Source organism: Rhea pennata, chromosome 27, assembly GCF_028389875.1.
Source record: "Rhea pennata isolate bPtePen1 chromosome 27, bPtePen1.pri, whole genome shotgun sequence".
Taxonomy (NCBI): domain Eukaryota; kingdom Metazoa; phylum Chordata; class Aves; order Rheiformes; family Rheidae; genus Rhea; species Rhea pennata.
In genome coordinates this window covers 5,206,941-5,234,011 of record NC_084689.1, presented here as the reverse complement: position 1 = coordinate 5,234,011, position 27,071 = coordinate 5,206,941, and the positions used below count along the sequence as shown (strand labels likewise).

The window sequence follows — 27,071 nt, the reverse complement described above, 5'->3', positions numbered from 1 at the left end:
AATATGGGTTTATTGCATTTCTAGTCCATTTCACTAACAATGTAGGGAAGTATCTGTTTGGTCTATTTAGTATTATCATAAAAAGGAAGAGCATATTGTTGGAGGATTAACTAGAAAAGGTACTTATTCTGCAACACAATCTTCAGTCCTAGTTTACTTTCATCTTTCATTCAAAACAAAAAAAAAAAAGGAGTTAAAAATATTTTGAAAGGAAAAAAAAAAAAACACACCTTTAAGTTTATTCATCACTTACCACTGCCCAAATCAACAAACAAATCGTCCTCTGTCATTTTAATTTCATCTATCATTTGGGCCACTAAGTCAAAGGAAGTTTCTCCATAAACTTCTGGGGAAAAGGGCTCATAGTTGTTCAGTTTCTCTGGATCAGTCACCGAGTGGTTATATACTTGCTGCAGGATATGACGGAGGAGCCCATTGGAGGGACGAGTGTTCAGTTTCATAGGCTGGGTGGTTCCCTTCCACTAAACAGAGAGCAGGAAGAGAATACAAAGCAAATACAAGGACAAGTAAACTTCACCAGAACAAGGCTGCATTTGCAGGAAGCATAACTGGTACAAATCCCTCCCATCCCTTCTCCCATATGCCTGCAGGTGTTCTCTAAAAAGAGCAAAAGATGTTAAAGGTATTATGCAACAAGGATTAGTTCCAAAGTCTGTGTCACATCGACTAACAGGTAATCTCAAATATGCCTGCTAGAAATAGGTGACAAGGGGAAATTAGAGATGTAAAAAAAAAAAAAAAAATGTAATAGGCAACGTAAAGCTAATATTGGATATATTCACAGTAGGTGACAAGTGAGTTTATTCATTTTTCATATTTACTGATCATCACTGAACTGTCAACTCTACTACCAGTATTTGAAGAGGTTTCATTTTCTTTCATAAATTGTAGGATGGGAGAGATCAGATGCATTCCCCAGATCAAATAGGGAGTGGCAGGAAAAGAGTTGAAAATCAAGCATCCATTCTTTAAGAAAAGGACCTTCTCCTAATGCTGCACAGCAGTTGTTAATTTTTAAAAATGCTTATTTTCTTCTGGGATAATTTATTTTGCTCCTTAACCATTCTTCTTAACCATCTTTCTTTCAAAAAAGAAAAAAAAAAAAGGAAAAAAAGAGGGCAGGGAATGACAACTCTAGGATCCCTCCCAAGCATTCCTCTATTTGAGATTCAAATACAGTTCCCATAGCTGTTGACAAAAGACATGGTTGAAGAAGCCTGAATCCAAACAAGCACAAGTTTTATGGAGTTGCAGGTCCATAAAGCAAAGCAAAGTCTGATGAAAAAGTCAAGTCTCATAGTCATAAAATTGCATACTTCAAGTAATTCCCACAAGCACCTTAGAGAGAAAAACATCCACCTAAACTTCCAGAATTAAACAGAATAGTAGCATTAATCCATTGTTCATGTTTTATTTTTTGCAATTCAACTTTATATTGGGGTAAGAAACCCAAAAAAACTATCTCATTAAAATGGTCTGAAAAGAAATTTCACTCTAGTTTTTTGCCAGAGCGATCCTGTAGAACAGAGAAGCTGAACTGAATAGAAAGGAAATTCTTAAGCCATGGATCACTGCCACAATACACAGGAGGGTTCATATGGATTATTTAAGTAGCCCATAAGCCAGAGATTTCCACATGTGAAAGTAAAGCTATATTATAAATCCTTGTGAAACATCTACACACTGACTTCAGGGAAATATTTTTTCGAAAGGTAACCCACCTATTTCAACGTATCCAAAGGAGGGTGCCAAGGGTTCACACCTGACAGTTACAGCCTACACATTTTTCCCCCCAACCGCAAGTTTGGTTTTCTTTTTAGATAAGAAATGCGCTCCAAGATAAATAAATAAATAAAAATTTAAAAATCCCTCACTGTGCAGATGTAATCAAGAAAACAAGGTTTAATGTAAGTTTTATTAACTCTCAGAAAGAATGGAAATTGCAGAAGTATTGGTGATGAAGTTAGACTAACACATGTAGTTCAGTGTTTAAAAAAAAGTCAGTACTTTCTTGGGTATTATTCACTAAACATGAATTTGAAACCAGCTAGATAAACATCATGGCGTAACAAAGGTAAATACATACCAACTGATGAATGCTATCAATGGCTCGGTTGTATTTGTCACAAAGTCTCTGCATGCTTTCAAAGCTACAAAGGGAGGGAAAAAAAAAAAAAATCAGGGTTAGTTAGAAACACAGAGCCAGAAGAGGCAGTTGAGATTTGAAGATTTTTGGGTTTCTTTTTTTTTTTCCTTTTTTTTTTTTTTTTTTTTTAATCATAGATACTCATGATTAAAATGCTTTCGTACTGCCTCTGTTGCTCATAGATGAGCAATAAATTCCACAATACAGCATATTCATGTAGTGGAAGAAAAAGTGGCATTTTGCAGTAAGATTTTGGAAGCTGAACATTAATTTCCTTGATCAACAGGAAAAAGGACTGAACTTGAACTAAATTCTGATTTATTAGGAAGTTTGGCATTCTTATTGTCCATCACCTCCTTTCCATATCCTCAGATGCACAGAAATTTAACAGGTAAGTGAATTGCTGTGCTTTGTTCCACCTGTCCATGTAGAGGGCCCCAGCACACAATCTGCAAAACTTCACCCATCAGAAAAGCACACCAATTGCTTCATGGCATGGTTGGGTTTACAGTCAGTTCACCCAGTCATGTAATGACAGAAGCTGAGAGGATTTAAAAAAAAAAAAAAAAATCATCTCAGCCAAGGAGGACAAGGTATCGCCAGGATCATCATACATAATCAGATTCTACAAAGCAGCAGCAAAAGCACCAGGGCAAGGAACTGCATGTGTAACATAATTAAATCATGGCCATCCCCAAATCAGGAAGCGGGGAGGAGACCGAGGCCACGGGAAGGAAGCAGCTCTTCATGAAACCTCCTATTATCACTACGCTAGTAAGACTCCCTCATTGAAGAGGGCTGCTGACCCTCTTCAAGCTTTCCACTGCCTGTGCTTAACACCACGTTAGGACAACAAGAGAGGCTGAAACGGGTTTTGACTGCGCGCAGAGCTCGCGTTCCTACGATTCACTGTTCTGCGCTCTTACGCACTTGTCAAGTAATTTTTCCTGACAAAATTTTTGAAAGGCAGTAAACAGACTAAAACCATTACCAAAATTACAGGTTTATGACTTCCTTGAAGAAGTCATAAAGAAAGTAAGTAAAGAAGTAAGTAAAGAAGTAAGGTGAGACTGTTGGGAACAGAGGTTTCTGTTATCCAGCACCACTGCTGACAACACCAATGCTACCGAGTTACACGGGCCCAGTGAGGACACCGGCTCTACACACGTTACAGCACTGCAGTCTCAGTGCGTAAACCATGGACTTGATGTTGCTGGGTCCTGGTCTCTTCTTTTGAATTTGTTGGGAAGCAGAGAGGGACTAACATGTCTTGTAGTGAAACAGTTAAAAAGAAAATGAAATAAAGAGAGGAGGAAGTAATACCTCAAGCAGACTGTGATAAAAGTATCACTTCAGTGCTCAGGACAATAGCCAACGATGTATTAGAAACTGATGCAGTTTCATTTGTAAATCTTGTTCTGAAAGTTTAGTCATGTTGTAGAGACTTGAACAAATTCAGTCTTTCCCATGAAAGCAATTAGGGAGGTTTTTGTAAACTATAATCTCTTTTTCCAGGCTCAGTACAGCCAAGTCAATACACAGAACATCCAACTTCTCCACAGATAAATCACAGGGTCAGAATCTGCCTCTCCCAGCCACTAGGAGAATGTTGCATACTATACGTTCATCTTCAGCCGCCTGTGGAATAGGCATTTGCATGTAGCCAAAGGCATCTTCTAGCTGCCCAAAAGAGTGGTATAAATAATTTGGCTTTTTATTTATCCCGCCACTCAAATAGCATCTCACTTGCACTGAATTCTAAACAGAGGAGAAACGGGGAAGGTTAACCTCCTACATCACGGCAGGAGAAGGACACAGCGCTGACAGACAGTTCTGGCATGCCATTTTCTAAACAGGAATTCTTAGCTACTACAAAAGTAGAAACCTCAATGCCATTCAGATTCCTAACCCTGGACACAGTCCAAGAGTGCAGATACCAATCATTGTTTCAGAGTGAGTAATTCCAACGTACACCAGAGCTCAACTTTCTGCTGTGTGGAGTTTCCAATTATGTCCTTAATCCAACAGCCTTTGCCAATATTTCTGTTACACATTTCCTACCAAAATAACTTTGTAGAGTCTGAAGCCAGTTCTAAAGGAAAACTTCAGTTTATAGTGTCTAAGAATAACCAGTTACAAAGTAATTCATTATAAACCATTTTGGCCTGCCCTCCTGGTAGGAGGAAAAAAAAAAATCCCTCTCACCTTTTTGTATCATAGTCAATTAAAACATAATTTTCCATAGCAAGCTTGAGATCTGGGATTTCTTCACAAACCCACCTGAAAGGAGAGAAGAAACAGAATAAAAACAACACCTCCAATTTAGTTTAATAAGACAGTCTGCCCTCAATCCTGGACTGGCATTGCTATACATAAAGACAAAATACTGCAGCAGACACGAAAGATCACAATATTGTTAGGAGTAAGGCTGAGATCACAAAACGCTAATTGGAAAGCTGCAGTGGTTCGTATTTGTTTGTCTTGAACAAGCAGTAAGATGCCCATAGACACTAGCAGTAGTATAAAGCTCTTGAAATAGCACAACTTCAAAATGAGGCGATAAATATATTCAACGCATCTAAAAATACATAAAGCCATAGCTGATGCTAACCTAACATAAAACATGAATGCAAAGTGCAATTTTTGATGATATCTTTAACAAAGCTGATACTGTTATAGGCATTCTTAACAAAGCTGAATGTAGAGAGGACATTTCCTACAGCATCCCAAAACAATACCACCAAATACTTGTTATAGGAATATTCTCCTCTGTGTAGTACTCTAAACTGCTCTTCCACTTTACTTAATCAACCCTGAAATAGATTTTCAAAAGTCACCTTGACCAAAAGAAAAAAAAAAAATCACCCTTTTCCATGATGAATTAACAAAGTCTAAAATGTTGCTGCCATTAAGAATGGAAAGCTCACACCCACTTGCAATGCATCCAGCAACAGAATCCAACAGAAGAGGCCTTCACTCTTGGAAAATACAAAGATTAATTCTTTTCACAGACAACTTAGAAGTCATATAGACTTTGCACACTCTTTCCTGTGAAAGCATCAAAATCGGAAAATGTTTATCTTCGAAAGAACTCCGAGCATAACGTAGGATGAACTCCAAGCAGAACGGCAAAGTTTCTTCTTTGTGGACCTTGATGCATCAATTTTGAAATGGAAAAAAATATATAATGACCAGAGATCCAACAGTTCTAGTTCCTTTTGGGTGATTCACAATGATTAAAAATATAATAAGCAAGAAAAAAAACCAGAACTTTTAAAATCTATGGCTGCCTCTCTTCTAATATCTACCATTTCTCTGAAAATATGACTACTTTGATCTCTGCAACTCTTTTCTCTTGAATTAGGGCCAATAAGGCTGTTTACTACTAGCTTGAAAAGAGAAACACTTCTTTGAATTCTTTTACCCAAAACTTTCATAAGACTGCTCAGTATCAAAAGCAACCACATCACGGTTACTCTGCAAAGGCAAACAGAGGCAGTACGAAAGCATTTTAACAGCCTGTATATACTGCAGTCAAGCTTAAAAGAAAATCGTGAAACGCTGCTTTGGTCCAACTGCTTTCCAACACAGCTTTCTTTTTGCTTTCAGCTGGTGTAACACAGAAAGCACAAGCACAGATGACTCCAGCAGTGTCAGCGCTACGTCTGTTTAAACCTCTTCACAGAAGGTCTTTTCAAAAAAAAAAAAAAAAAAATCACGCTGACAAATGATGTCACAAGTACCAAGGCACAGAATATTATCAAAGTCAGTACAACTGAACTGGAAGTAGCAGTGACAGCGCATCTTGTGTCAAGGTTTGGTAGTTAGAAAAGAACGGTTCTTTAAGGAAAAAAATCTCAGCTGTATCCCCTAACACAGTCATCACCCATTCTCTCTGATTAACAAAAGAAATCTGTTTTGCAGACCATGGTAAAACACTATGACTTCATATATGTAAGTGGTGTTTTCAGCTCTAACGACCAAGCAAGCACTTAGCTCTTCGAGTGATGCTGGGCGCAAAGAAGCCTCAACACTGTTTCCTAGGCCATGTGCTACTTATCAGATTTCAAGTCCAGGTAGATATGCAGACTAAACGCTGTTCACATTTCATCTGTATCTGCACTGTCCAACCGTTAAAACCTGCTGCAGGTGTGACACTCAATCACAGAAAGCCCTCAACCCCAGAAAACATAGAAAATAAGGTCTAAAACAGTTATCAAGAACAGTTTTTAAACAAACCGATGGGGATAACACTGACCAGAGGTGTTTGGAGAGTTTTTGTGCTCTACAGAAAGTCACTTCCCCATCTTGCAGAAATAACAGCAAGCCACATCATAGCCACTGCCTGCCTCTGACCCTAACACTGTTTTGGAAACAGTCTTCCTACTCTGTATTTGTTTTTTTTACCTCCATCCTCACATTTTTTCCCCACACTGATCTAACTCTGCCAACGGAATTAAGATGAATGATAAGGACATCATCTCCAAATAGGTACAAATGCTAATGATGATGCAACATGACAGCAATAAAAGAAAAAGGGAGAAGGAAAGAAAGCGAATAAGCAGTTTAATCTTGATTAGGACCAGAACTCAACACATCATGACAATGATACTTTAATTTTGCTTCTCTAAAGATTAAACGCAAATTGTCATCACTGGTTTGTGAAGCACAGCTTCCTGGAAGCATCAGAAACTTCATTATACACAGCATCAAAAGTTAAATATCACTATTCATTTTTAATTCTGTCCAAACAAGAACAGAATTTGGCACGCTAAAAACCAAATTTAAGTTGAGTAGGGAAAGTTACAGATTTGTATTGCAACACTACCGATTCAGCTCAGAAAATAAAATTTAGAGCTGCTAAGTTATTGTGACTACTGTCCTCTTTTACACTTTGTCTCAAGAAGTCTATTTACTGAGATAAGTAACACACAAGAAATCTCAGGCATGTCTACATTGAACACTTACCGAATTGTCTCAATAATTTCATGAGCAGCATCATGGTGTTTATCCTGAAATTAAAGAAAAATAGATATTTCAAACCGTCATACCTGTCAGTTACAGATTACAGGAACGACCACCTTTTTGAAAATACAGGTGACAAGCGTACAGGGAAGGAGTCTGCAATTGCCACTCAGGTCATTAAACCAATTAAAACGATCATTGAGAAAAAGGCTTACGGATTGTATTTTTTCAAGTTTCTGTGGACTAGCACAAGATTTACATAAAAAGAGCCACTCTGCTTATTTCTCTGTCACATTCAAAAATAAGGAATGGTGTCATTGATACCCATGGAGATTTCTGGTATGCAGTAGGTATGGGACTGCAAGTTCCAGAGTCAACAGCTGATTTTTTTTTTTTTTTTTTTGACCTAGCATCTGGTACATGCTCACGTCTCTGTGCAGGCAATACAATTCTAGAGCAGCAAATCGCTTTCTAAAATAAAGCATCAAATAAGCAGTAAGAGCTGATTTCAGTATAAAAAGCTCATGGTTTCTACTGGAAAATGTAGACTTTTTCATAGATTAAAAAAAAAAAAATCCCAAAACACACACAAAACACATTAAAAATTGTGCATTGTACATATATGCTAGACTGTGGCACAGATGTTTGTTGACATTAATATGGGAAGTTCCTTGGGAACAGCAGAAGCACAAGCAAGTTTAGCAAGCCATTCCAAATGAGCGCCAATAAAGCCATTGTAGGTTTTTTTTTTTAAAAAAAAAAAAAAAAAAAAAAAAAAAGAGTCTATTTTAGGAAAGTTACAGGAGTTCCTATATATATTACTGTGGCCATATTGTGAAGTCTTAGTTACCAGAGACTGCCTGCATAGAGTTTAGGTTATATTTAGATATTTGTTTCTTAAAGTGGGTTTGACCTTTTAATTAAGACTCCAGTATCTAAGGACCTTCCAGAGATGGAAGGTCCATTTCTCTCTCTCTCTCCCTCTCTCAAATAATTTTCCTTTTTTTCTGCTACAGAAATGTAATTTCCACAGTGTTACCTGTGGAAAATTCTATAGCAAAGGGTAGGGACATGCAACAAAAAGCAAAGCGTCAGTATTGGGGGGAAGAAACAAATTAGAAGTGGAGCTCTAATAGCTGGTGATTATTTCAATTTATAGCATGTTCTTCAATAACTTGTGAAAGTTAAATGTAAGCTTTCTCCTGACAGTATCACAGCTTTCAAGCCTGCACGAGGAGACAGATTTTCCTCCTGTGCAATGGGCTCATCTACTCAAGGTCAACCTGTCTCATACAAGTTCTCGTTCCAAGAAACCTGCACACATACGAGTAACAGGCCTTTCAGGGAATCGGAGAAAAAGTCACATGAGTGAGAGGGATGGAAGTGCGGGCAAATATTTCTTTGTTTGTTACAGTAAAGGTACAAAGGAACATTTCCTATTTTACTAGAAAGTTTTTACTTTTAGAATGCCAGAAGTCAACTCCATGTCTAGGAATTGCATATGGGCAGAAAAGTCTCATCAATGAAGAAAAACAGAATGTTCCAGTAACAACAACATCAAAAAGGAGAAGCAGCCACAAAGTAGTAAGGACGTTTTGGTTTCAATAGACAGCAGTCTAAAAGTCAGTGTTATCTCGGTCATGTTTCATAAGAAAATGCCGATGTTACACACAAACGCCGGGAACCCTACAAGCCATCCGGAACAACTTTGGGATTACGCTTCTCCAGTCTTTGCCATTGACCTCATGGCCCCAGACTGGGCCAGCCCCAAAGCCAACAGAAAGCAATAGCATCAATAAACAGACAATCAATTTAAGTGCAGAAAGGTAAGGCAAGTAATCATCTTGATAAATCTTGGCCTAAAAAAGAAGAAAGTGGTTGAACTAAAATCTGCACCTGACTCGGTGAGAAAAGAAATATATATATATATATATAATTAAATAAAATACACGTACACACATATGTATTTATATAAATAGGTCCTATTTCTCATCTACAAGGTATTAAAAAATGATGCACACACACAAGACTCTCAGGTCATTTACAAACACTCCCTTTAAGTTTTCACCTTTTACTACAATTACCACAAGATAAACCCCATAGCTGATCTAGCTCTTCCAGTAAACTGTGTTCCTATATAGTAAGGTTATGTTTTTACCAACATAAGTACAGTATTCATGCAAAAGTGTATTCATGTTCATGTTGGCATAACCATTTTCTCCGAAAAAGTTTACATTCTTCACTGTTTTGTACGATTTCAGTGCTAGCAGAACACATTAAAAAAAAACCCTGCCCTGTAAGTCTTCATGAAAAGTGCATGTGCATTTACGCCCTGTAAATGTTCAAAATTGCTTATTCAACAGATTCCTTCATCTTGAGTTAAAAAAACCAACCAAAAAAAAAAAAATAAAAAAAAATAAAAAAATAAAAAAAAAAAAAACAAAGCATGCCTATGACTACAGATCTTCCAATTTAAACAACTGGTTTTGCTAATGCAACCTCATGCTTCATGTGAAGACTCCAGCCAGAAGAGGATGGTCAGAGTTTATTCTGTATCATTATCCAGGATTAACAAAGTTGAAAAAGCTCCACATTTACTTCAATAAAACTCTTCATGTTGAGAGACTTACCAATTTAACTATATTCTTGAACTAATATACTTTGTCCGGGTAGACAAGCTCCAAGATCATATGCAAGTCTTTCAGAACAAATTAAAGCTCATCTCCCAACATTTCCCCAAAGTGCAAATGGCTGGAGAAATGGAGGAGGAAAGGGGGGGGGGGCAGATTTAGTGAAAATACTGATCACTTTCACTTTTTTAGCCATCACTTTTAGCCCCTTTCAGAATTTCAATTTTAAGATTTAATAAGAACAGGCACTAACCAGCATCAGCATCTGTGTTTATACAATCATTTATGACCCTAATGGAGATTCTTCAGCAACTCAAAAAGCAAGTCGAGTAGAAATCTCACCAAAACCACAGATCCCACTCTGGGCAGGATCAACCTCAGCCCTTCACCCTTCCAAGTAGATGCACTGGTTTCGGCCAGACATGCTACTCTTAGAGCAGCTGAGTGCAGTGAAGCAGTTTTAACCTAGATCATTTTACAGGCTCATGATGTGAACACTAACTGGCAGGTTGGGATGGGCAGATGGGAACCTGATGGTTCTGCAGAACAGCCCGACAAACTTTACAGTTAGCTCAGCTAATGGTTAAACCTCTACATTTGAAGGTGGCCTGAAGCTTCTCAAATTCAGATGTACCCTACTACTTCTTTTTCAGGCTGCAGCAACCCATGACCAACAGCAGAATGCCAGCTATGCCTCTAGCACAGGCACATTATACAGGCATGCCATGATGTACTTTGGCAAACAGTCACCAGCGACAGTACAGCATTACACTGAATCTGCATCTATATTCCCAATGCTTTGCCAGTAAAACATACTGATAAAGAGTTTCTAACAAACAGACTGGCTCTGTATCATAAAACACATTGTGCAGAAGCCTTTTGGACAAGTCTCAAGAAACGTATCTGTTCTGTACATAGTCACGAGATGATGCCACAGTACTTTTTGTCACGAAGAGGAGCTCCATTCATCCTCCGGCTCTGCTCAGAGCTGTTCTCCCTCCCTTCCTCCTCCCCTACGCACTCATGTGAAGCAAACTACGTGCCGTTCGTTGGTCTGGCTGTACTTCTGCGATGATCTTATATTTATGTAGTTGGAGAGGCACTCTGAGTCTTCTGGGCCACATAAATGGAAGCTATTTCATGAGATGAGACATTATCTCTTTAATGTGGTCTAAGCACTAAGTATTTAAAATAAAAAGCTGCAGTATATAATTATTGAGAATGCCCAAAGCTATTCATAATAAGTTTTTTCTTAAACTTAAACATACATATTAAAAGCTAGTTATTACAGTCAATTCTCTCCAGCTGAAATTTATAATAAAAGGTTTCTTATTTTCAACCTAAATGTTCAATCTAAAATTGAAATGTGAGCTCCCAGAGAAGATTCAGTAGTTTTTGCCGAGATGTTTCACTGGAATAATTAATGGAAAGAAAGCAAATGCTCTTTCAAAAGTCAGTTGTAATAATCTAATTTTCTATGGAAAAAAAAAAAAAAAAAGTGGAGAAGAGTTGCAGCCAGCATTACTGACCAGCTTCACAGTTCTGATTCTTCAGGCTAGACTTTTCCACCTCTATGCTACTATTACTCTAATCATAAGTATATAGCCAAAAGTATACTGATGACTCTTACTTTTAGTACTCCAGTGCCCAGATATCCTACTGATAGGGGAAGCTCCCACTGTTGTGCTTACATACAGTCCTAGCAGAAAGAGTCTTCCTGCACAGTTTTGCCTTTTTGGACAGAAAGATTAAGCCATGGAATTATTTTTAAGAGTTTGATCTTTCTCTTCACCTCTTCCCCCAAAGCTATCTATCCTGCTTTTTCTGAAAGCTAGGACTTTTTCCTGAAGGTTAAATTAGACTCTCCTACCACAGGAAAACAAGGATATACAAATGTGTCCGAATGCCTCAATGCAAAGGTCAGCCAGCCCTGTTTGAACTGGAAGGTGTTTTATATCTGACAGCTATATGAGAAGTCCTGCTTTGGGCTTCTGTTAACTCAAGTGAAAAGAACACTCATCAGTACAACCAGAACTGATAAATTTTGAGTAGTAATCACAGCTCTTACTGTAACGCCTACATAAGAAAATTAATGGGGCCCCAACCACACTATGCATCATATAAACAGTACCAGACATTTCAGTTGTCTATACATAGCTTCGTTCTGTGAAACATCAAATTTCTAATAAAACCCCAGCTAAATGAGAAGTTTTTACAGAACACTCTGCAAGAGTAAGTGAGAGTGAATACAACCATTTGTTAAATTTTTGCCACAATGTAAGCTAGCTGTTACAAAGGCTGGTAACGTAATACCAAATACAAAGCACTACACACTTTTCCATGAGGTGTGGCTGTTTTGGTCAGATTATTTTTACATTTAACATCCCTTCGGATAGCTTAATCACATTACTGTGAAATACTTCTGTAATCCAGCACTGCATCCCAGACTCTCAGGCATATTTGCTAAGGGACTGGTTATTTCACAGAGCAACAATTTGTAAATTGAATCTCTAAGCTAAAGCAACAGATCTAAGCACTATACATTTCTTCCTCAAACACATAGAGCATGTTCAATTAAATGTTGCGGCTGGCATTGCTTGAAATAAGGAACCACATCCTACTGCCCTTCCAAATTGTTGGCATCTTTTTATATTTCATTCCTTCTTAGTAAACTGTGGTTATTCCGTTGGGGCACTGGGGAAGGGGAGCACTGTATTTTCCCAAACAATCCAGCTTCACTTTCCCCCACATGTAAAACGGAGCATCCCTGCGAAGTCTTATCAGTCTACACAGTGCTATGTACTAATGCCACAAAAATCCCACAGGGAAAAAAAAAAAAAAAAAAAAAAAAAGCAGAAAATGCAGATTAGAATACCTTACAAAGGTAAGAGGAGTTACTATTTGAGAATTTGGATGTGGTCTTGAGAAAAATAAATACAAGCACTTTTCATCAGTAGATGTCAAAACAGCTTAGATTCCTTATCTGCTTTTCACAGATGGGTGTTTTTTTTTTTTTGTTTTTTTTTTTTTGTTTGTTTTTTTTTTTAAACATAGATAGTGTTGACTTGCCTAAGCGTAAACTGTCCCACAGCAAGAACTCAACTTTGCAGGGCCAGTCAGGTGCTCTACTCTCACCACATTTCCTCCCCAAACAACAGACTGGGTGACCAAAGCAGTTCTTCAGAACTGGACAAACAAGCTGTGGTCAAGCATCTGCAAAGCAAGAGGAAGACATCTCCTAGAAGCTTTTCATTGTCCACCAGATGAATCTGAACAATTCAGAAGAAACAAAACCCAAGACAACCTAATTAACAATAAATTAATAGCACCACTCGTGCACTTTTTAATGACATCTTTAAATATCATCCTACTTCCAACATTTGAATTATATAACATTGGCTGTCAAGTTCTAAACACTGATGCCATTCCTCATACTTTCACAGAAGTCACTTTGATTGAGAAATTCTGATCTGCAAATGGCTATGATCTTATTTAACTTGCAAAAAGAGGAGGTCAGTCTCACTAGCCTCTAGTTGCCCATAGAGGCAACTTTCTCCACATGCCGTGGTCATAAATCTGAAGGAGAGGATGTTACAGCTGGAGACAAGATGGTTAGCAGAGATCAAAAAGATGGAATAGAAAGAACCAATTTATCTTGCAGAAGACTAATGGGCTAGTGCCTATTTAACATCCCTCAGATTTCCTCCATCTGTGGTCAGACGATAAGCATTTCTCGAGATACAAAAAAAAGGTAGCGTGGAGCTACTATAGCTGCAATTGCCCCAAAGGAATTACAGAATCACAGAATCAGTAAGGTTGGAAGGGACCTCTGGAGATCATCTAGTCCAACCTTCCTGCTCAAGCAGGGTCACCTACAGAACATTTCCAAGGATTGTGTCCAGGCAAGCTTTGAATATCTCCAGAGAAGGAGACTCCACAACCTCTCCGGGCCAACCTGTTCCAGTGCTCCATCACTCTCACAGGGAAGAAATTCCCCCTTACATTCAGGCGGAACTTCCTGCAGTTCAGTTTTCGCCCGTTTCCTCTTGTCCTGTTGCATGGGACAACTGAAAAGAGTTCAGCCCCATCCCCTAGACACCCTCCCTTCAGGTGTTTATACACATTGATAAGATGCCCCCTCAGTCTTCTCTTCCCCAGGCTAAACAGGCCCAGCTCTCCCAGCCATGCCTCATAGGGCAGATGCTCCAGGCCTCCGAACATCCTCGTAGCCCTATGTTGGGCTCTCTCCAGTTGCTCCTTGTCTCTCTTGTACTGGGGAGCTCAGAACTGGGCACAGTAGTCGAGATGAGGCCTCCCCAGGGCTGAGTAGAGGGGCAGGATCAGCTCCCTCAACCTGCTGGCAACAGTCTTCCTAATGCACCCCTGGATACCATTGGCCTTCTTGGCCACAAGGGCACATTGCTGCCTCATAGTCAACTTGTTGTCCACCAGCACTCCCAGGTCCTTCTCTGCAGAGCTGCTTTCCAGCAGGTCAGCCCCCAGCCTGTACTGGTGCATGGAGTTATTTCTCCCTAGGTGCACGACTCTGCACTTCCCTTGCTGAACCTCCTGAGGTTCCTCTCCGCCCACCTCTCCAGGTCTCTCTGAACGGCAGCACAGCCCTCAGGTGTATCAGCCATCCCTCCCAGCTTGGTATCATCAGCAAACTTGCTGAGGAGGCACTCTGTCCCCTCATCCAGGTCTTTGATGAAAGAGTTGAACAGCATGGGACCGAGTACTGAGCCCTGGGGGACACCACTAGCCACAGGCCTCCTGCTAGACTCTGCGCCACTGATGACGACCCTCTGAGCTCTGCCCTTCAGCCAGGTCTCAATCCACCTCGCTGTCCACTTGTCTAACCCACACTTCTTGAGTTCATGTAGGAAAATGTTATGGGAGACAGTGTCAAAAGCCTTGCTGAAGTCAAGGTACACACTGTCCACTGCTCTCCCCTCCTCTATCCAGCCAGTCATTCCATCATAGAGGGCTATCAGATTGGTTAAGCAGGATTTCCCCTTGGTAAATCCATGCTGACTACTCCTCATCACCTTTTCCTCCATATGCCTGGAGATGACATCCAGAATGAGCTGTTCCATCACCCTTCCAGGGACGGAGGTGAGGCTGACCAGCCTATAGTTACCTGGGTCCTCCTTCTTGCCCTTTTTGAAGGCTGGAGTGACACTGGCTTTCTTCCAGTCCTAAGGCACCTCTCCAGCGCTCCATGACCTTTCAAAGAGAGTGGCCTGGCAACAACATCTGCCAGCTCCCTCGGTAAAAGCACCACTCTTAGGAGAGGAGAGTACGCAGCATTCTGCATGGCACTTGAATGCCCCCTTTAAACCCACTGCCTTAAGGATATCTGAAGTTTGCTTGCCTCCTGACTTAGGACAGCCCCCCCAGGGCTTAACTTACTTTGTATACTGTCTAGCAAGATTCACCAGTACAGTTTCTATGTCCAGAACATGTCCATCTTCAATACACCTGCAAACAGTGGTTGCTAAGAGTCAATGACAAGCTGAAACCAATCTGAGAAGTACTTCCAGCTGCTTCAACAGCAAAGAAAAGAGACTGCCTGGGGATAGCCGAACACAAGGAAAAATCTCAAGCTCTGCAGTCCAGACAGCTACTACCTTGAATCACTCAGACTTTTTAGGGCTTTGGCCAAGGCTGAAATGCCTATGACCCTTTCAGTATGGAAAGGGGAAAGCGTGGTCTGTGCAACATTTCATGTTACAGCTAGACTTTAATATTATCTGATTTTATACAAAAATAAGATGGTGCCCTGTAATTTCCACAGCAGCAACCAAACCAGAAGCCTTCTCTGAAGCATTCAATGACTGCTATTACCTTATACCAAGAAGGTATAAGCACACACAGAAAAGTATATACATATAACAATGCATATAGAGAGACCTGTTGTTGCCAACAGCCTGGGTCCGTTCTTTTAATCTTCACTAAATTGGGAAGAGTGAGCTACCAAGATTGCATTTTGAAACTTATCTCCCAGACAGTAAGAGAAAAGACAAGTTTGTTATAGTTTCAGTAATTAGTAAGACTTTACTGTGTCACACAGAACTAAACAGAAAACACCGTGGAAAGCATAGTGTGCATTACGGCCTCCTTAAGACCTACTTAAGAATTTTTAAAGAAAAACAGGGCAAAGTTTGGACCAAGGTCCAGTATTTAGTAAAACTACTAAATTAGCAAGGAAATAAGCAGACTAGAAGATCCACATTGATCTGGGTAACCCTCAGATACCACGAGTTCAGGTGATCCAGAATTTGTACACAAGAAGCGTGGATCTGGCTGGCACACTGCACTCACACTTCATTGCAGCTACTCAAGCCACAATAAAAAACGTTCTGCCTTTCCAAAACAGCAATCACAACTGTTGCTACGGACACTGCACAAATGCAAGAGGGAATGGTTCCCATGATAGCATGTAGGAGGGGCTGCAGAAATATATTAACATGCAATCATTCTGTAGAAGTGTCTAAGGCAACATCCACATGGGACAGTTACACCAATATAACCTATTGGCTCCAGGGCTCCAGTCTGTGCAAACCAGACATAGACCAGATTTAACTAAGTAGTAGTTCTATTATGCAAGAAGCCTTTTTAGTCAAAAAAAAAAAAAAAAAAAAAAAAAGGAAAAAAAAAATCCAGACTGCTCTACTGGAATATATAGGAGAAAGTATCTGTTTCAGTAAAATGTTAACTTACACTGGCATATCCTATTGTCCTTTCAGTAAGTTTTAGGCAATTATAAACTATTTCCATAATATCATAGCTGGAAGGAGCATGCTTTACTACCCGAGCAGCTGAAGAAGCACAATGTGTACATGCAAAGACGTCCAGTGTTTGCTCATTCAGGGACAGAGCGGACTGCTACGCTTTCACTATAGTCAACAAGAAAGAATGCTCTAGCCATCATTTCACAAACACTTTAAATCAACACAGCCACCTGCCTAGCCACTACTTTCTACCAAAGCCGCCACGTCCTCTGGCCCCGCAGCGCCTGTGCACGCACACAACACACACACACACACAAAGTCAGTAAAGACCTAGATTAAAATTCAACTTTTTTTTTTTGGCTTAGTTACTTTTCAACTAGACCAGTTCACTGACCCAGTTCAGCATACTACTGTACAGATAAGGGTGAGGCAGCTTTAACAGAGGGGCAACCAGATAGAGATGATAAAACTATTTCTGCTACAGGAACACGCATTTCAAACTTTCATGTAACCATGGCCTGGGTTAATAGAGAAAGAAACCTTCCTAGAGAGCAGGGAGTGCGGAAATGAGGGGGGAAGCAGAGAAGAATGCAGCCTTCATTGCAATCTTCATTACCAGAAACTTAAGCCTTTATGCAAAACCTAAGCAAAGGCAATTAACATAGGTTATTCCTGATAGAAATTAATACCCAGTCCCCAAAGTGTCTGAATACAAACTGCAGTTGCATTACTTTTAAAATTCCATTAGGAAAATGGATGCAATAAAAGAAATCAGAAGCTAAGCTCATTTTCTTCCACATTTCTTTGATGATATTTAAAAACACCAAAACTATTATTGATAAAAGAACTTGTATTGTCTACCTCTAGAACAGTGGAAACAGATTAACAGACTTAAATACATTCGCCTGAAGTGTGTCATTCCGTGACAAAACTCACAGTATAAGGCTCTCCACTGCCTTCATTTAAAGCATCTGTGAAATGCTTGGACTTCATCTAACTCTACTGGAAAAGTCATGAGGAGCATCAGACTATGCACATAATATATTCAAAAAATAAACAAATTTAGGGAGCCAGAAGTTGTACATGATCTAGAATTTTACTGGTTTATATAGATAACTTTTCTCATTTTGAAGATAAGCAATCTACTTTAAAAAATAACTCATCTACCTGTTCTCGCGGTTAGTTTCTCTTTTAATTAAGGTGACCCAACCCTCAAAAGCAAGGGGAGATGGATGAAGACTTCGGGACTCCTGCAACTTCCTCCTAACAATCATCAGCCCTTCCTCTCAGCAGATGCTGACCTCTACATTTGCTGTATCTGTCACCAAGACATTGGAGGATTGCAGGAGATAAGCTGACATTGGTGACAAGTGCATGCACACTTTTCAGATGAGCGAAGAGAAGAAAAAACAGGATAACTGCTGTTGCTGGAAGAGGCTATCACATCTACTCCCATTCTTGCTCCCATAAGCCCACTGTCTTTCCAGCTTCTCGGTGGACACTGGTTCTGTAAGAGGCTGGGAAGCAGCTCATGACACAGCCTAGTTCTTTCAGTGAACATTTGGAGTTTGAACAGCTGTTCTCCATCTCCTGCAAGGAAAATTGGCAGGCCAAAGTGAAGCATCCTGCAGGCCATTGGTAAGACAAAGCTGACTTAAACAACCACTTTGTATTCTATGAAGTGTCAGTCTTGGACAACTCAAAATTCTGCTACTTATCACACATAAATATTCTATTACAACATAAGTTAGCAATAAAGCCTTGTATTCTTAATGAAGCCCACTGACTTCCTAAAAAAAGATGTTTCTGCAAGGTACAAAAGAAGAATATGAATAGTTATGTTCTTCCTCCAGTAAGCTCCAACTTGTGTTACAGAGCAAGTTACACCCACTACAGATTTTGAGCAGCACACATACAGAATTTCTAAGTGCTAATCATTTTTAAAAGCTTCCATTTTAAGGACTTGTAAATGGTTTAGGCTCTACAATATTACAAGGTAGTCCACATTTAAGAGAAGAAAGGGGAAAAAAACAGAACATTACTGTGCCTTCAAATGAGCAGTCACTGAAGACAAAGTGAGAACACAGACTCCTATCACCAGCTTTACAGGGTCAGGTGCTGTAACACCTGAGCTCTTCACATCAAAGAACTTTGCAAACAGATACCTAAACCAGAGGAATCACCTGCAACACAACTGAAATCCAGCTGTATCTCAAGAGGAATGAGAAAGCAGTTTAAGAGCCCAAACTTTTTAGAATTTTTAAAAGTATATACCATTACACACAACAAGAATGCTGCTAAGCTCTACTAAGTAAATGACAAAATAATGCCAGCAAACTCAAGAAACTGTATACGCTTCACACTACACAAAATACTAGAAGCCTTCTCAGTCATAGAAAAGATATAACAATCCATTAAGTTCTACAAAGAGAATTATTAATTTTAAAAAGCAATACAAAAAAACAACTTTTCCGCTATATGAGTTAGCCACCCTCATTTGTTTGTTAGATTTTTTCCATCTAAAATCACAGTATTTTCTGCAAGTTGATTTTGAGGAAACTCTCATTCACTCATAAAGTGAAACGAAAAAAAATACTGTAGAGCAGAAACTTTTTCGTTATTCATAGATCTGCTCCTATCTATGAAGCCATCACTTCCTGTTGTAAAAGACACTCACCTTCTTCCTATATGCTAAAAATAGTACCCATTCAATTTGATAACTATACAACACAAGGCAAGTATCATATGTCCAGTTTAATTTCTTGCTCCTCATCAGGGTTAGTTTTGTCTTGTCTTTAATGATCACTACAAAAATAAGTTTAGTTACATGACAGGTTCCCAGTGTAAACTACTACTCCTCCTGTGGATCCTTCTGTTAGGAGGACAAGAACTATGCAAAAATATTTTAAATATCCTGAAATACTTCATGATTATCAACCTAACAATCAATGATAAGTATACTGGGAGGAGAAGAAAGAAAAAAAATATGCACACTCCACTTCTGCTCTTATCTTCCTCATTACAGTAAAAAGTATTAGTCAGTCAAAGGTTAACTCTTAAAGCAGCAAGCAAAAAAGAAAGGCAGTATGAAAAGTGGAAAAGAAAGGATGAAGGAAGAGTACAAATGTAGACATATGGATGCCTGGGGAGAAGGGCGATAAAGTTTCCCATAAATCCTGCATACCAAGAGGTAAGATATTTTGCCTATATTCCCAGGAGAAACACAATTCATTCACACAGCCGAGACTTGACAGGATAATCATCTCCATATATATTTGGGCTGCCATGAAGGACAAGAGTTGGAGTTGCATGTGGTGGCATGAATTTCCCTTGGCACACTGAAAACTCTCTATACTGTGCCCAACTGTAACCAATGGGTGAATTTTAGGTAGATAAACTCTAGTTGTCAGAGTAGGAACAGTCAGGCCAGGACAGGGACATTAATCCTCACTGTTCTTCTGAGTCTTTAGCAACTACCTCTGTCTTTCAACAGTTGCCTCGCAACTACTTCAGCTACCTGAAAAACAGGAGTACTGTGGTCTTACGGCACAACACAACAGAATAATTTCTACTTCTCCTATATAAATGCTAGGAGGGGGGAAAAAAAGGTTAGGCCTATTGGACTTCTGTTATGTCTTGTATTTTTTGGGTCAGAGCTTTGAACAAAAGTCAGTCTGAAAACTGAACAAATACTGGTTGGCACCCATGACAAGTTAGACTTGAAAGGGTAAAGTACAAAAGAAAACTGCTATTCTACAGTAACCACAGGCTGCCTAGTTAAAAACTGCATGGTTACAGCCTTTCTCACCTTCTGAGCTAGTAGATTAGCAACCTCAGAACAAGCACACTGCTTAGCTCCACTTGGCATTCTTAGGAGCAGAAAAGTACAAATTATACAACTGTGCCAATTCTGTCATTTGCTTCTGTTTATTTGCTGGGTAGCAGAGAAACCCAAGCACTTTTGAAATAATTGAGTCAATTATTTCCCGGTTTTATACCACTCACTCTTGGCACTCTACATTTTTGAAGAATTGGGGGGGGGGGGAAATAGGAAGTCTGCTGAAGTTTTCAAAGCCTTTTCTTCACTAGAGAAGCTTTTTCATTAATGTGTCATCCCCACAACCATTGCCCAACAAGCTTCATCAATACCATTAGATCAGAGAAAAATCCCCTAACGCCTGCCACCACTGCCGTATTTGGGGGTGATTACTCAAAGCGTGAGGGGGTTTTGCCTGGCAAAGCCAGCTCACCGGCTTCCTCTGCTCACCGCCCCCTCCTTTGCACTGACACAACAGCCCGGGGGGGGCAGACAGCATGAGTCAGATTACAGATTGGGGGGGGGGGGCGTGGAAGCACTAACACCTTTTTTCCTCCCCACATATTTTCAGCTATCCGGTTTACCGAACTACCCCCCACACGCTTACATCAGCGCAGAGCGCCCAGACGCTACCGTTCACACAGCGAAACCGCAGGCGGCTGCTGCAAGGGGAAGCCTCACCGTGAGCCCCCCCCCCCATCTCTGGCCACGCGCTCCCGCCTTTTCCCTCCGGCCGTCTAGTACAAGCTGATCCAAAGAAACCCCACGCGCACATGCAAAAAAGTGAAACTGTTTTCCATCAGGTCATCTTGCTGAAGTGTAACACAATATGTAATAAGTAATGGCTGGACCTGGATAAGGGAAATGGCAAGTGGCTGGGGAAAAGGAGGGAGCAGCACCACTGCAGCTACACCAGATTAGGTACAATGCCAAACCACGCTATACAAGACAGGAGAGTACCGCACAGGAGTAGGAACAAGCTGCTGAAAACAAGGCCTTCCTAAACTGAGCTTACCATACTGCACAACTGCACTCTCAACTTCAACATCTGCTCCCGCATCCAGACAGGTGTCTGGTAAGTAAAAGCTGGTTATCAGAGAAACTATATTCCTAGCAAGGCCAAGTGCCATCAGAACAAAACAAAACCAAAAGAAAAAAAAAGCATTAAATTTTTAAATATAGTCTGTTATCCATCTCTACAGTTGATCTTTAATTTTAAAGGGTGACACTCCCTGCTAGGCTGCAATTTTCATTATCGCTGGCTGCCCTTGAGCTTTTAGTACATAACACATTCCAGGGGCGATAGAAGTGTATCAGCCACATCCCAGACCAGGTTTGGGGCAGCGAAGCAATGGGCTAAATCAGTGGCAGCAGCAGGAGGGGAGGGAAGAAACCACATACTATGCACTCTTCCACCTGCACAAATAAAGTATTATCAAGCTTGTATGCCAGTACTCCTTAGTAACAGACACATGTATACCTCTCCAACAGCTGCAAAGAGTGATGCTATGACAACACTGAATTAGCCAATGGGAATTTCTTGCTGTTAGAGCAGAGTAGAAAGACAGCAGCAAAGAGAAAAAACACAGACAAATCACTGAATTATTCAATCCAGATTTATCACTATCGTTGTTAATTTGAAGGCTTAAGCTTCAGTGGCTCATCACAGAGGTTCTCCACCCCAATACGACTTGCATAGCAGCACAACCAAGACTGTCCTCTCCTGGGACAGAGTCAAGGCTGAGATTTCCAGGTTGGAATATGGAAAACTGGAACACAGCTTTAAAGACACCAAAACGGTAAACCTCCTGGGAGGCACAATGACTTGCTCAGTGGAGGCCTGTGCTGTAAGAGGAGTTTCTAGGCATTATCACAACAGAAATGGCTAGCCCTTAAAAGTCAAACCTGAGAAAAAAAAATCCTGGCAGGTATGGAGGTTTAGCAGTTATCTTTTGGGGAAATGCTATTCAGCAGGCAAACAATGAGAAAGCCTACCAGATGAAAAGCGCAGGCAAGACAGGCAGATGTCTAATTTGGAAACTTGCAAGGATTTAAGCACTATTTAACATGACAGGCAGCAAGTCATTTAAAGCCATCAAGATGAAGGATGCAGTTCCACAAGAGCTTAAGCCACTCAAAGTCAACACCAATTCCACCCTCCTCTCATCACCTGACTATGCCTTGCCATTCCCTCCCTTTTGTCAGGGCTGACATTCGCTTTGATCCCCCAGCAAACCAGTTCAGTGCATTTGTAAAAGGAGAAAAAGGGACCAGGGAAGTGCCCTCTTATTGACATACAAGCTACCTAGAAAATAGAAATTGTATGTTTTTACAGACAAACTTGTAAGCTACCCTAAGGTGCAGTTGAACAAACACTGGCTTTGGTGATTTAAGGAAAAAAAAAAAAATCAGCTTCAGCAGCTTCCAAGGCTCTGGTCACTCAGTTCTATAGACAAACAATCCTTCCATCATGCCAGTGATACTATTAGCAGATCAGTGCCCCAAACAGATGAAGGAACTGCCTCAGGTTTTAAAAAAATACCTTTTGCACATCATAGGTCATGACTCCTTAAGCAGGCCCACCTTGTCAAAAGAGGCATTTGAAGTACAACCTCAAACACCTTGCAGATTACGCTGAACTTACCAAGGTATAGAAAAACTCCACATTCAAACCTAAGAAATACTCAGGTTTAACCCTACCAAAAGTCAGAGACATACATAAGAAAATGAGCCAAGCCAAGGACAATTCTCCAGGATAAACCTAAATATCTTCAGGACTTAAAAGTATAAATGGGCCTTCATCTTTTGTATCCTTCATATCTACCTTTAGGTAATAAATACTAATTTATGTGTACCTAAGTACGACCACAAATGACACACACTATTGGCATTAGCCTACTTATGATCACCTGGATCCATTTGCTGAAATGGGTAAATTAGCAGAGTTAATAATGTACTTCTTTTATCTAGAGGCCTACACGTTTCACACGTATTAAATTGTTTATTTTGCTAACAAGTAGAGAAGTATAACTCAGTTTGCAGTATCACAGGCCGTTGACAACTGAGAGCAAGCAAGAATTGGGGCAGGTATTTGGGAGTCAAGGAGTTAAACCGTGCATACAAAAGAATAAACACACTTCAGCTCTGATTAAACAGGGCACTCATAAAAAACAGAGGTCAACATCAGAAAATATTTTGTGAGTCATGAGGCGAGATTACTCACCATGCACTATTCAACTTACTCATCACAGTGTGTTATGGACAGAACTGCTCACCATGTATTCATTAGAAAACCATGGCCTTTCCTTTGAGAAAAGCAGAAGGCGGGGGAAAGAGTCATACTTTCAGTTTTGTATGTAAGCCAGTGGGAGGCTGTATCTGTAACACCAATGCTCTCTCCTCCCACGGCCTTAATTAGTCTGGTAGGGAAATACGTGTTTCACATCACCCTCCTAGGTCATTTTAGCATCTCAACAAGCATTAGTTTGTCAGCTGAGCTATTATGCAAACTCAGCAGTCTGAAGAGATCCCATTTTTCCTATTATATATACACCATAAGCAACAGTCCTTAAGTAAGGAGGCATGTTATTAATCCAGGCATCCACTAATATGAGAGATTAGACTCAGCCTTTTGCATAGCAACACCAACATCACTAATTTAAGATGTAGTGAGAACATAAAAATAGTCAAGTTATTTAATACAGCGTTACATTGCGGAGGTGTTCATCAAGCAGCAACTCTACAAAACAACTCAGCCTCTGCTGTTGCGAAATATGATTCTCTGCCATTCCTGTTGCTCTTATCAAAAAATAATTAGTACGGACTGAGGGTTACCCTATGGCAACCCCTTCAGAAAAATGTATTTCACGGTATACCAACAGGAAGTAGTAAGCCTTTGGAAGCTGAGAGAGAGAGACTACTAGTAAATAAACTACCTGAAGTGTTTTTTTCCAGGTATTCCACCTTGCTTCCTAGAAATCAAGCAGCAGAAAGAGTGGTGAAACTAAGAAATGTTCTGCTTACGTCAAACAGAGCTGAGCTCTAAAACCACAACGGTACATATACCCCGCTGCCAACTACAGCCTGAGCCAAGGAGGGAAAGAAAGTCTACAGTTCAACGGAGTACAATGTTAGCAGGCCAAACACTGCCATGTACAAAGACTAGGATTTATTTCTAAAGCGTCAGAGTTCATCTGCTGCTGCGAAGGCCAGAGTTGCAGGCTGTATGCATGCGCGTCCCCCCCCCACCCCACCCCGCACACAAACATACGCTTCTATAATATGCGGCATGATCTGCTCAGCACAACTGCAGGACAAAACGCTGATTGGCTCCAGATGAACCATCCAATTCTGTATTACTATGGAAAAATCCGCAACCCAAAGAGGCCACTTTAACGGCAGGATGTTCAGGTTTCGCAGCATTTCTTAACATATGTAGATAACACATGTGGATAAGCAATCCTGCCCACTGCATTTCTGATTAACTGGAAAAGAAAATTTACGTCCTCTGCCATCTTCAAAACCACTCAAGTTTTCCCCAGTTAATCAAATCCTAAATTAAAAACAGGATTAAAATACACATTTTTGTGGGTCTGGGTTTTTGTGGAGGTTTTTCTAACCTGTAGAAAGTTTTGTGAATATATATACATACATATAAATGTATATATACATATATATGTAATCATTCATTTCTTCCAGATTAATCCTTAATCTGTGTGATCTTTAACCTATACTTCACATAACCTGCTTAGAGAAGCAAGTTAATATTTGGTAACATGAAGAAAACTGAACTGGTCATCATGATACTTTCAGTTTCTGTCAATTTAAGCATAGCGCGCGCCCGCGCACAGACACACACGAATGACAGAGCTGCCCAAACAGGAAAGGCTGCATTAACTAGTGTGTGCTGGAGGCTCAGGCTCTGCGAGCGGCCGATTAAAACAGCACACCAGCATACATGGAGGATGTTTTGGAAACCACAGATACATCAACAGCACCAAAAGGCAGACAGCAGATCCTAATACACAGCCATCTCTTCTGCCACAAGCAATATATTTCTAATCGTTCACACACACACGTACGCTACGATTGCCAAATGAGCAATGATATCAGCAATACCAGCTTCCCCAGCCTATGTCCCAGCATGTTCTCCCTGCAAAGCGTACGAGAGCAAATCCTCAAACACACGGAAGGATCAACAGTACCCAAGCCAAGATATAAATTATTTTCTTTTTCTTTCACAAAACTGTTCTCAAAGGCAATATAAACATTCAAGATGAAAAAAAAAGTGTTCAAGGACTAGTACAAGCCTTACACAAAAACTAGAAGCAAGCTTCCTGCCTCTCATGAGACTTTCGCTAATTTGAACATGGACATCGTTATCAAGGTCACACATCTTTCACTCACAACACAGAAGAGGCAGGACAGAAGTCAGGCAAGTCAAAAAAAAAAAAAAACACACACACACACAGGCTGCTGACATAACTAAACAGGGACCAGTGACATTTTATTTGAAAGCATGCGGATTACAACTGCCATCAACTGCCAAACCTGACTTGAATTCTATTTAGACTAAGTGAGAACATACAAGGGCACTCGCTTAACGAAAACATAAGCAATAGCACCAATCCTACAAATACATACCAAGTGCAAAGCCTTTCCTTCGCTACCCACAATTAAATTATGCTTTTCCTCTGTTTATCTCCACTCCCGTGACTGTTTTTTTTTCTGGGGGAGCGGGGAAGCAGAGATCCCCACTACCGTCTGAAGGAATAGGTGATTTGTATGGGTGTATAAAGCCCTCTTGCTCATACTCAGTTTGAAACAGCTCTGGTTATTAACTAGTCCCACGAACTGAGTTCAAGAAAACATGAAAACTTTTCACTAACCAGTCTTCATCCCCGCCCTTCAGTTTAGTCAACCAATTATAAAAAGAAATTGGGAATTTTGACTTCCAGGAGAGCAACAACACCCCAGACTGGGGAGCCTGGAAGAATCCAGGCTCAGCAGTCTTTCACTCTGGAGCCTGTTGGTTTGGTTTTGGGGGATTTGTTGTTGTCAATGTATTAAAATAACAACACGATATATGCCATAATCCAAATTATTACAGCTTCCAGTAAGGGAAAAAAAAAAAAAAAAAAGCCTAGCAAGTGACATAAAACACTCAACCTGAACTGTGGTTGGAGGGGGAAAGGAAGGGGACACGAGAGAGGTGGGTCAGGGGCACCGAGGGAGGAAAAATACCTGAGACGCGAGGGGAGCGCGGGAAGGGGCGGCTGCGCGGGGCGAGCAGGGGGCCGCGGCCGGAGTCCCCGGGGGCAGCGCTGGGCAAGGGGCGGCTGGGGGCACCGGGGGGGGGGTGGAGAAAGAAAAGGGGAGGAATTAATAAATAAAGGTACAAAAGGAGTGGGGATACTGGGGGGAGCGGAGGACAGGGGTGACGGGGGGGGGGGGGGAGACCGGCGTGACAGGGAGCGGGGGGGGGGGGCAGGTGCCGCTGTGAGGGGCTGGGGGTGCCGGGCCGGTCTCCCCCCCCCCTCCCCGCGCCGCGGGGCCATACTCACATAGACGGGCAGCGGCCAGGGGTAGACGGCCGGCTCGGCTCCCACGGGCGACTTCAGCCTGAGCTCCAGCCTCTCGCCCATGTCGGCAGCCGGAGGAAGAGGCGGCGGCGGCCCCGCACCATGCTAGAGGGGGCCGGTCGGGGTGTGGCGGCCGGGCCCGGCCGGGGGCGTGTGCGAGGTGAGGCGGCGATGATG

The 27,071-nt window shown here is 40.9% G+C and overlaps 1 protein-coding gene across 5 annotated transcripts in view; it reads right to left on the bottom strand.

Moving 5' to 3' along the window:
* The window catches only part of DOT1L (DOT1 like histone lysine methyltransferase), a 78,067-nt gene extending 50,996 nt beyond the window's left edge, over positions 1-27,071 (bottom strand). For all 5 annotated transcript variants that reach the window (XM_062596425.1, XM_062596429.1, XM_062596430.1 and 2 more), the window contains exons 1-5: positions 26,877-27,071; positions 7,136-7,179; positions 4,373-4,447; positions 2,108-2,171; positions 254-482 (exon numbers count right to left, since the gene is read on the bottom strand). In XM_062596425.1, coding sequence (XP_062452409.1) covers positions 254-482; positions 2,108-2,171; positions 4,373-4,447; positions 7,136-7,179; positions 26,877-26,957 — 493 coding nt within the window. In that variant the 5' untranslated portion in view covers positions 26,958-27,071. The remainder of the gene's footprint in view (positions 1-253; positions 483-2,107; positions 2,172-4,372; positions 4,448-7,135; positions 7,180-26,876) is intronic.